The sequence below is a fragment of the Diabrotica undecimpunctata genome, chromosome 11 (genome assembly GCF_040954645.1).
Source record: "Diabrotica undecimpunctata isolate CICGRU chromosome 11, icDiaUnde3, whole genome shotgun sequence".
In the NCBI taxonomy this organism is placed as follows: domain Eukaryota; kingdom Metazoa; phylum Arthropoda; class Insecta; order Coleoptera; family Chrysomelidae; genus Diabrotica; species Diabrotica undecimpunctata.
This window is the reverse complement of record NC_092813.1, coordinates 13,564,208-13,575,748: the sequence shown is the minus strand read 5'-3', so window position 1 is coordinate 13,575,748 and position 11,541 is coordinate 13,564,208. Positions and strand designations below refer to the sequence as shown.

Below are 11,541 nucleotides of genomic sequence, written 5' to 3'. Positions count from 1 at the left end.
CCAACCAATTACCGAAAATAGATTTCAGCATTTGGAAAATCAAAAACCAACCAAAAATCTATTCAATAACTACACATACTTTTTTTATCAATTCTGGTTAGAATTCTAAGTTACGTTTATTAGTCAATTATCGGAATATTATATCTGCATTTTGAAATATCTTTATTTTTATTATAATTTTCAGGAAAAAGAAGTCCACAAATTTTCCTTCTATGACTAGGAAAGTCATTTTATGGTTAGGGAGCAATCCGATTTTGAGCGTGTTTTGAGGATGCCATAAAATATACTTATGTGTATAATGGAAATGCTTGTACGGCTTCATGCTGAACATTAGAGGACCAATTCTAGTTACAACAGGTTCTACATGATAAAAATAATATATTTTTTTTTATTTATTTATGCCTCAACCTCAAAGGGTCATTAGCGTACAATTTAGAGTTTTACAGTTTATTTAGTACATTTATGAAATGTAAGTATGATATCAAATTTTTCATATCAGTTCCGTCACTTAATATTGCCTGTAAGGTATCTTGTAATTTATATCGAAGTCTTTCCATGCGATATAAAGGTCACTCCAGTAAAATATGGCGAATACTGAGCACAACATCACATACGTTGCACTGTGGTTTTAATTCACTCTCCAGCAGATGTTTATGGGTGATGGCGGTGTGGCCTATTCTCAGACAAGATAGGATGGTTTGATGTTTACGCTTATTTGGGGTTGATTTCCAAGGTAATATGGAATGTTTTACTTCTCGTAGTTTGGATGTTGACTGATTCCACTTGGTCTGCCAATTATTGATTATTAAGTTCTTGATTACAGGTTATATATCTAGATGTGGAATGCTTCTGATTTCTACAGCTTCCGGACTCGAGATTGCTAGTTTTGCCACGGAATCTACTTCTTCGTTACCAGCAATTCCAATATGGGAAGGAATCCATACAAAGTTGACATTTATGTTCATAGTTTGCAGTTGGCTTAATGCTGATTTAATAAGTAGTAGACTTGGATGACAAGGATATAAGTTACTTAGGGCAATTACAGAACTTAGGAAATCCGTAGTAATGACAGGGTTTTTGATACTATTTTCTACCACAAAATTTATTGCATTGAGAATAGCGGTTAATTCGGCTGTGTAAATGGATGTTAATTTAGGGAGTTTCATTAACATTTTTAGAGGCATCGGTATATATAAGAGTATGGTTACTGTATGTCTTGAACTCTTGGAGGACATATTGATATCATGCTTTGGGATGGCTATCTGCTTTTTTATATATGGAGAGTTTGGTATTGATAGATGGTATGGGAACAGTCCAAGGGGTAACAGTGTTAATATCGGGTATACAATAGGTATCTTGAAATTTGAATTCAAGTTCATTGAGGTATCTATTTACCCTTTCATAAAAAGGAAGGTCAAGCCTAGCATGAGTTTTAAAGATATTCCTAAAACGGTCTGAATTTACATAGTGGTTAACAGGATTCATAGGATTTGCCTGTATTGATGCCGCATATGTTAGTGAAAGTTGTTTTCTTCGGAATTCCAGGGGGACTTCTCCAGCTTCACAGTGTAAACTTTCAGTAGGGCTAATATAAAAAGCACCTAGTATAGTTCGCAAAGCACTATTTTGTATTCGATCGAGTTGTTTTATGATATATGGTTTTGCTGAATCATAAATAATACAAGCGTAGTCGAGTTTGGACCTGATCAAAGACTTGTACATAAGGGTCAGTGTTTTACTATCTGCTCCCCACGTATTGTGTGCAACAGTTTTTATAATGTTAAGTGCAGATTGAGAAGTACTTTTTAGATCATGAATGTGGTGGTTCCAGGATAATCTGTTGTCAAATGTCATGCCTAGACATTTAATTTTCTTAACATATTTTAGTTCTTTATTAAATAGTTTTAATTCTGGAGTGATATAACTTCTTTTTTTTTTGAAAATAGCATAGCCTTTGATTTTGTTGTTGATAATTGAAGACCTGTGGAATTTGTCCATAATTCGAGATTCCATAGCACTTTCTGTAGATGGGTCTGAAGGGTTTTATCATGTATCCCCTTAACAAAAATGAATAAGTCATCTGCAAAGAGTCTAACTTCTACTGGTAAGTTACAAGTGGAGATAATATTATTTATTGCAATAAGAAATAGGGAGACGCTTAAATTAGATCCTTGGGGAATTCCGTTTTTTTGAATTTTTGTATTAGATAAAGTACCGTTAGCTTGTACATTAAAAGTTCGATGAGATAAGAAATTTTTTATGAATTGTGCTATATTAAATTTTATTTCCCATCGACTAAGTATTTGAATAATACCATGTCGCCAAACGGTATCATATGCTCTTGTTATGTCAAAAAATACTGCAATACATTTTTGTCCACATGCCATTGCTTCATGAATCTCAGACTCTAAACTAATAAGGTTATCCAGTGTTGAACGACTTTTTCGGAATCCGGTTTGTTCCTGGGCAAGTAATTTATTATTTTCTAAAAACCATATTAATCTGTTGGATATGATTTTCTCGAGAACTTTACACATTACACAAGTTAGAGAAATAGGTCTATATGAATGTGACAGAGATTTTAATTGATTTTTTTTATAAATAGGGATGACAATAGATGAACTCCAGATTTTTGGAAACTTGCTATGTCTCCATATATTATTATAGATATTCAGCAAGTGTTCTTTGCAGATGAAGGAAGTTTTTAAAGAAATATTGCAGGGATGTTATCAGGACCGGAAGAAGAGTTTTTCGTATTATTGAGTGAGTATTCTAATTAATCCATACATAACTGCAAATATTTGTATTTTCCAGCGCAGGAAAAACTATTGCTTGTGTTTTGGATGGAAATTTAGGTACATTTTGATTTGTGACAGTTGCAGAAGATTGTTTCATATTTGTATTTGATAAACTTTGCTCCAGTTCTTGTTCAGGGGCCCCAAGAGGCGGAAAATTATCCATTTTTAATTATTATAATCGATAATTCTTAAAAACCTAGTCCAGTCCTGTCCCCCCGATATCAGAACTGATAAACGGTAGCAGTAAAACGTTGTTGCTTTACAATCAAAATTGATTCTTGTTTACGTGGATTTAACTTAAATGTTATTTATTTAGATTAAATAAATATTTGTACTCACATATTTTATACTTGTGGTAAGAAAAATCACTAAGATTCACTTTTTAAGTAAAAACTGTAATTAGGTTTGATGCTTTTTATCACCTAAAAACTGGATTTATGTGGAGCTTGTTTTAAACCTCGTTCGACTTCAGAGGTCGACATCTAGCCCAGTCTGGTTAAAAAAAAAGGTGGAAAAATGTTTCTCAGATATCTGAAGCTTTTAAGACATAGGTGGGGGATACTAGATGATGAATAGATGAATAGATGCTCCTAGTTTTACCTAGCGTTTTTTTTAAGCAATAATTTATGGTCACAATTTAATTTTTTGTCTATAAATTTTTTCCCTTATATTTTAAATAAACAATATTTATGTCATTTTTTTATGTCAAGAATATCTTTATTTTTCCGTTTTTTTTAATTAAAATTGATAAATAACTTACAGAGATATTTGCAAAAAAGCAGTTTTTTTGCACTAATTTATAAATTTTATTAATTTTTTTATTAACAAAATAAAATGGTATTAATACATTTAAACATCAAGGAATTACCATCTTTTAGATTTGTGCGAAATTTCCCCCCGATCAGTCAAATATTTTATAAGTTATTGAATTTGTTTATCCCTGAGGCTAATTATTTAAACTATTGAGCTTGCCCTATGCATAATGCTAGACACATTCAGCAAATTAGACTATCTCAAAAGTAAAATGCATATTGAGTCTTCATCGAAATTATTTACAAAATAAACGTTTGAAAAAGTGGTATGTTTTTTACTTATAAACAATTGTAATAACTTCTATATTTTTCACGCTACAGACTTGTACGTACAACCATTGGATAGCTGGTAAAAAAGCTCACATTAAAAAATAAAAAACCTTCTATGACCAATAGGAACGAAGTTAGTGACTATTTTTAAAAAAATCATATCTCCATTGTTTATAAACATTGAGAAGTAAAATTTGCACAAATTTTGAATGAAAATCCAAACTTCATATTGAAACTTATAGCTATAAAATTTATCTAAATTTTGAAACGACGGTACTTTCGAAAAATCGACCTAGGAAAGTGGAGAGGATATTTGTTTCAGCTCCGTTTTTTTTTCGGCATCGGAACTTCAAATTGCAACACGTAGAAAAAATTTACATTATCTCAGCTTCCTTTGCAGCTGCAGGCCTCTTTTTTTTATTGTGGGGTAGCTCGTCGAAATATGAATAACTACATAGTTTTCATGGCCGGAAAATATGGGAAAACTCGTAAAAATTGAGTCCATTTGAAATTCACCCTAAATACTTACTTTTTTTTTTAATTTGCTCGAACAGTCTGTCGCAGTATTAATAATGATGACATAATTTTCACCCCCCATAAATCTCGGAAAATCAACATATGTTTTTTCATTTTATATCACTGATGTAATAATACTTATATATTTTATAAATTAAATTTCAGATAATTTTTTACTCATTATATAATCATATTCCTTATATTAATTATAATTGTTTGTATTTTTATAATTAACAATATTGATTTTTATTCTATTTTTCTTACAAATATGATATACAATATTAATCTAATCTGCCTTACTGCTTTGATAAAATAAGTCGATTTTTTCATCACTTGCCTTATTAAATTTTGCAATGTTTATTGAACTTTACTTTTTTATTTTCTTTACATACATTGGTTTAAAAGTTAAAATTTGGTTCATTTATTTGACTTCACTGTCAAGTCTGAACCTTTTTGTTGCAGGTTGTTTGTCTTCACTTATTAAGTCAGTCTTTCCATACATTAATATATTAATGGGCGATCTTAATGCCAAGGTGGGTCAAGGTAAGGTAGGAGAACAAGTAGGAAAATATGGGCTTGGAAACAGAAATGACAGAGGAGATCGATTGATTCAATTTTTCCAAAGTAAAGACTTCGTAATAACAAATACCGTTTTCAAATTACCTCCTCGACGGTTATATACATGGACATCTCCACAACATACCAAAGAAAAAATAGTGAGAAATCAAATAGACTACATTATGATAGCAAGGAGGTATCATAATGCTGTTAAAAGTGCTAAGACGTACCCAGGAGCTGATATAGGCTCAGATCATAACCCGGTAGTTACTGTGATAGAGGCGAGACCAAAAAAGATTAGAAGACCACCCAGAAAAGCAATAGATTTAAATAAACTTAGAAACAAAAATATACGACAAAAAACAGGAGAAGAAATAAATGAAAACCTCCGTTCAGTGCAGCAACAAATTAACGATACAAACAACGTTAACCAAAAATTAAAGTACATAAATACAGCTATACAAACAGCAGGAAAGAAACATCTTACAAAAACAACAACAAAAAATAAGGGGTGGATGACACAAGATATACTAGACTTGATGGAACAAAGAAGAAAGATGAAGAATTACCCAGACAAATACAAAGAAATAAATAAACACATAAAAAAGAGAATAAAAGAAGCCAAAGAGGAGTGGATTAAAGAACAATGTGAAGAGATGGAAACCTATGAGAAAAAGTACGATGCGTTCAATATGCACAAAAAAGTAAAAGAGATAACAGGAAGCATAAAGAAATGCCAAATAGGTAATCTTAAAGACAAACATGGAAATCTTATTGTAGATCTAGAGAATAAAATAAAAAGATGGACAGAATACCTGAATGAATTATTTGAAGACGATAGAAACAACTTAACTCAGATAATCAATGCAACTGGGCCAGACATATTGAAAGAAGAAGTAGAATACGCAATAAGAAACGCTAAAAATGGAAAAGAAAATGGACTTGATGAAATTCCTACAGAACTGTTGAAGCTTTTGAATGATAAATCCGTAACCATAATATTAAATTTTGCAGCGAGGAGCTAAAACAGTTTCCCCTCCACTTTCCTATGTCGATCATTCGAAAGTAACTTCGTTTCGAAAGGTTTTAAGTTTCGAAAAATTGGATGAATTTAGTAGCTATAAAATTCAATATAAAGTTTAGATTTTCATTCGAAATTTGTGCAAATTTTACTTCTTAATGTTTATAAACAATGGAGATATAATTAACAAAAAATTGTCGCTAACCTTGTTTCTATTGTTCATAGAAGGTTTATTTTTTTGTTAAATGTGAGTTTTTATACCAGCTATCTAGTGGTTGTACGTACAAGTCTGTACCTTGAAAAATATAGAAGTTATTACAATTGTTTATAAGTAAAAAGATACCCCTTTTTCAAACGTTTATTTTGTAAATAATTTCGATGAAAACTCAATATTCATTTAACTTCTGACATAGTATAAGTCTTAAATAATCCTATGAAATTTGTTAAAGTTACAACTTTGGCATTAAAGTCTCCCATTATTAGTGTTATTTCGTTTTTCCGAATCCTTTTGACAATATTAGTAAGGTCATTGTAAAATTCTTCTATGATTTCTTCTGAGGCGTCCGCTGTAGGAGCGTATACTTGAATAATGTTTGTTTTTATGGGAGTTGTGTTTAGCTGAACTAAGAGCATCCTTTCTGATACAGGTACAAAGTTACTGACACAGTTGGCGATTTTATTATTCATAATTAGGCCCACTCCATTTATATGTTCGTTCTTAAGATTTCCTGAGTAGAATATTTTGTGATCTTTGATAACTCGGTATCCCGTATTTGTCCAGCGCATTTCGCTTATTCCCATAATATTAATCGAGAGTCTTTCCATTTCATGAATGGCATTATAGATTTTTCCCGCCTCGTACATTGTTCTAACGTTCCATGTACCTATCTTTATGGCTGTTCGCAATACTCTTAGAGATCCATCATCTAGAATGTAGTTTGGTTCGTGAGGATTTCTCTTGATAACGACCTGGAAGGCCTCACGGTTTGAGCTAGATTTACCTTCCCTGCCGGATCTTGAATTCCGATTTTCATGATCAGTAGTCGGAATCTTAAAGTTTTTTATCACCATGATAATTGTACTAGAGATACTTACAAGAAGTCTTTAATGCAGTGGTTTCTCCTTGCCTTCTGCATCCTTATGCCGTTCACTAAAAGTCTTAGTTCCTCCGCCTTCAAAGCCGGTTTCTCAAACTCCAGGACAAAAGAGTGCCCTAAGATCGCAGTATCACAGCCGCTTAACTCATAATGTGAGTGTCGCCTGTGACTATCTGGAATTAAGCCTACAGGATTTTTACTTCCCACAGCCTTAATCCAGTAATGACATTACTGCTGCCTAATGTCATATCATAATGTGAAGGTACCCAAATAAAAGCCACTTCCTTTCCTAATGATCGAAATTTTTCTAGTTCGTTTTTTATACTCTGTATAATAGGGTTGTTGGTATATATTTGTTTCAGTTCCAGTAATGCATTTAATGAGTCTGTTACGATAATGCATTTCATCGGTCTACTCTTTTCGTAGAAGATTAGGGCTTCCAAAATAGCTGTAGCTTCACCTGTTAGTATACTGCAGTTGGTTGGTATCGATATGCTGTAAGAATATTTTCTTTAGATACAGTAGTAGGCAGCAGCGTAACCATAGGGAGTTTCAGAGGCATCGGTAAACATTTGCAAATACTTAGGGTAGTGGTCTAGAATTTCCATGAATAGAGATTTAATTAGTGTGGAATTTGTAGTTGATTTGGGATACTTGGTAAGAGTTACGTCAATAGTTACTGGGTGGCTGGTCCATGGGGGATAGTTTGCATTTATATGTAGCGATAGATTAAGATGATTCAAATCGAAAGTTGTGAGCTTTATTCTTTCTATGAGGGGTGTAGAGTTTTTAGTATTATTGTTAGGAAGAAGGCCAGGGTTGCAGATGTGGAAAAATACAGGATGCTGTTTCTGGGATGATATCTTTGCAATGTAGTTCAAGGATAGTCATCTTATATGATATGGAGGTTCTTCAGTTAAAACTTGCATACTACTAACCGGCCTAGTTTTAAAAGCTCCCAGTGCTAATCTCAAAGCTGTAGATTGAATACTGTTTAGTTTTTTTAGAGTGGTTTTACATGCAGCATCGTAACATATGCAGTTTTAATGAGCGGTTGTAAAGCCTAATTAATATTTTATGATCAGCACCACAAATTTTTTTGGATAATATTTTGAGTATATTTAATCTCTTTTGACAGAAAAGCTGAAATTTATTTATGTGCGAATTCCAATTTAAAGTTCTCTCAAAAGTTAGACCTAGAAAGTTTATTACTTTTGACTGTTCTAAAGGTAAATTATTTAATGTTAGACTAGTTGTGAGGTGGGTTTTATTTTTATTAAAAATAATGTATCATGTTTTTTCAGTAGAAAAAACAAATCCCGTTTTTATCGTCCAATTACAAAGCCGATTTAGGAAACGCTATATAATTTTAGTTGCTGTCCTTAGATTATTTGATTTAGTATAAATAACAATGTAATCTGCGTAAAGACTAGCTTTAATAGGTGCTTTAATTACATCCATAATACTATTAAAAGCGATTAAGAATAAAGTTGGACTAACAATCGAACCTTTAGGAATTCCATTATCTAGTATCTTAGAGGAGCTTGTAACACCATTTATTCTAACTTGAATTGAGCGATTTAAAAAAAAATATTTATACATACAAGTATGTTACCTTGAATGCCAGTATCTTTCAAGGTTTGTAAAATACAGTGTCTCCATGCTCTATCGTAGGCTTGGGTTATATCGAAAAATATTGCTATTAGTTTTTGGTTATTTGCAAAAGCTTCATTAATTGAAGTCTGTAATGCAACGTGATTATCTTATGTGGACCTGCCTCTTCTAAAACCACTTTGAAAGGGAGTAAGAAAGTTATTATTTTCTAAGTACCATATAAGGCAGAGGTTTAAAATTTTTTCTAGGATTTTGCACATGCAACATGTAAGAGAGATGGGTCAGGTAAGAGGTAGGGTTGTCTTTTGGTTTGTTAGGCTTATTAATGGGAATGATAATCGCTTGAGACCAAAGATCTAGGAATTTATGCTTTAAGAAGCAGGTATTAAAATAAATCTAACAGAATTAATTTAGCTCCGAATGATATGTTATTTATGAAGACTGGTAGAATATCATCTGGTCCTGCAGATGTGTTTTTTATATTTGAGAGAGAAACTTCTAACTCTTGAAGAGTTATAGGAGCAGTTAAGGGGCTGTCAGAGTTGTTAATGCAGATTGTAAAAGCATTATGTGCTTCTATGTCTATGTAGACGAATTGATAGATGATACGTACTCTCTTCAGGTATCTCTTTTGCTTTTCTTTATGAGGTATCTTGCTGTTGCTCTGAGTTTTTTTACTTTACTTACTTACTTAATCAGTAGTTGTCTACTGACTTAATCAGTCTATTATTGTCCATCCGGGTTAGATGTCCGAACCATGCCAATTTTTTCTCTTTGATTGACTCGAGTAACGGTTTGATTTTGAGTCTTTCTCTTATTTCTTCATTTCTGATTCTATCAGTTCTTTTTACTCCTATCGTTCTTCTGAGGTATTTCATCTCTGCTGCCTGAATTCTGCTCTGATGTCTTTTGTTTAATATCCAATTTTCTGCTCCATATGTCACTGTAGGTCTATATATTGTTTTGTATATTGTCATCTTGGTCTTTGTTGATATTTCTTTGTTATTAAGGAATCCTCTATTTAGTGCTTGGAATAGTTTTCCTGTGTTTTCCATTCTGTTGTTAAGATCATCCTCGATGTCTCCTTTGTTGTTGATTACTGTTTCTAAATATTTGTATGAATTTGTCTGCATTATTTTTTGTTGGTCTAACATTACTTCTATTTGATCTTCCGTCCCTTGTTTTCTTAATATTTTTATTATTTGAGTCTTCTCTTTGTTTACGTTTAAGTTGTATTTGCTTGCTTCTAGGTTCTATTTCTCCAAGTTGTATTTCAGTTTTTCTACAGTTTCCGCAATTAATACTATGTCGTCTGCAAATATACACATCTCAGCATTTATCATTTGCATTCTGTTCCAACCGATGCAGTATTTCTTGAATGTTTTCTTACATTCTTTCACTATCTCATCTATTATATTTATGAATAGTACTGGGCTGAGAATTCCCCCATGTCTAACTCCTTGGGTTGTTTCAAATGGTTCTGACTGTATATTTAACATTCTTACTGTATTTGTTGTTTTCATGTATATACTCTTTGTTGCTTCTATCAGTTCTTCACTTACTTGTTTCTTCTTTAGGCTTTCCCATATATCTTTTCTTTTGACTGAGTCGAATGCTTTTTCCATGTCTATAAAGCTCAGATGTATTTCTTTATTTTTCTTTAAGGCTTTTTCTATTACTTGTTGCATGGTGAATATATGGTCTTGTGTGTTGTGTCCTTTCCTGAATCCACTTTGTACATCCTCTAATTTATGTTCTAGTTCTTTTCTAATTTTCCTTTCTATTATGGTTTCGTATACTTTTGCTGCTACACATAGTAGTGATATACCTCTATAGTTCCTACAGTCTCTTGTGTTTCCTTTCTTGTATATAGGTATAATTACTGCATTTGTCCATTCTCTGGGTATTACTTTTCTCTTCCATATTAGGTTATATATGTATAACAATTTTTCTTTTGCTTTTACTCCTATATATTTCATCATTTCTGGTGCTACTTCATCGCTTCCTGGTGCTTTTGCAATCTTTATCTTTCTTATTGCTTCTTCCAGTTCTTCTTTTTCTATAGTTTCTGGATTTTCCGTGTTTCTCATGGATACTCTCCTGTTGTGGCTTTCCTTCTCCATTGTATTCGCTTGATTTCCATTCAGTATCAGCTGAAAATGTTCCCTCCATCTTTCCATTATTGTCTTATCGTCGTTTATTATTGTTCCTTTCTTGTTCATTATTTGTTTCAGTTTCGTTTCTTTATTGCTTCTTAGGTTTTTCAGTGTTCTGTAAAATAATTTTACGTTTTCTGTGCTGTTTTCTTCCATTTTTTTCCCCGAATTTTTCCCAACTTTTCTTTTTCTCTTTCTTAACTATCTCTTTAACTTTTGTTCTTTGTCTCTTATAATTTTCATATTTTTGTTGTGTTTTGTCTTGGATGTATTCTTTCCATACTTTCTTCTTTTCTTTTATTTCTCTTTTCACTTCATCGTTCCACCAAGATGTTCGTTTCCCTCTGTTGTTATTTCTTGTGGTTCCACATATTGATTTAGCTGTTTTTATCATCGCATTTTTAAATTTTCCCCATTCTTCTTCTATTGTTTCTGTTATTTCATGTTCATTATTCATCTCTTTCTCTAGTCCTTCTGAGTATCTTATTCTCATTGTTTCTTCTCTTAGTTTATAAATTTTTATTATTTCTTTGTGTTTTCTGTTTATGTTCTCATTTCTTTTCTTTTGCTTTTGAATGTGGTTTCTAGTAGATAGTGGTCACTACCAATTTCATAACTTCTTTTTACCCTTACGTCTCTTAGCCAGTTCTTCTCTATTTTTTGCACTATAGTATAGTCTATAATTGATTGTTCGTCTCT

The 11,541-nt window shown here is 32.1% G+C and overlaps 1 protein-coding gene across 1 annotated transcript; it reads right to left on the bottom strand.

Moving 5' to 3' along the window:
- Positions 1-824: 824 nt before the first annotated feature.
- Positions 825-1,235, bottom strand: LOC140452693 (uncharacterized). The gene has a single exon (XM_072547013.1). It carries the CDS (start codon positions 1,233-1,235, stop codon positions 825-827), a length of 411 nt encoding a protein of 136 aa, XP_072403114.1.
- Positions 1,236-11,541: the final 10,306 nt, after the last annotated feature.

Bases quoted from the DNA above. Each gene is read 5' to 3' on its own strand.
- LOC140452693 (XM_072547013.1), bottom strand. From the start codon at position 1,235: ATGTCCTCCAAGAGTTCAAGACATACAGTAACCATACTCTTATATATA.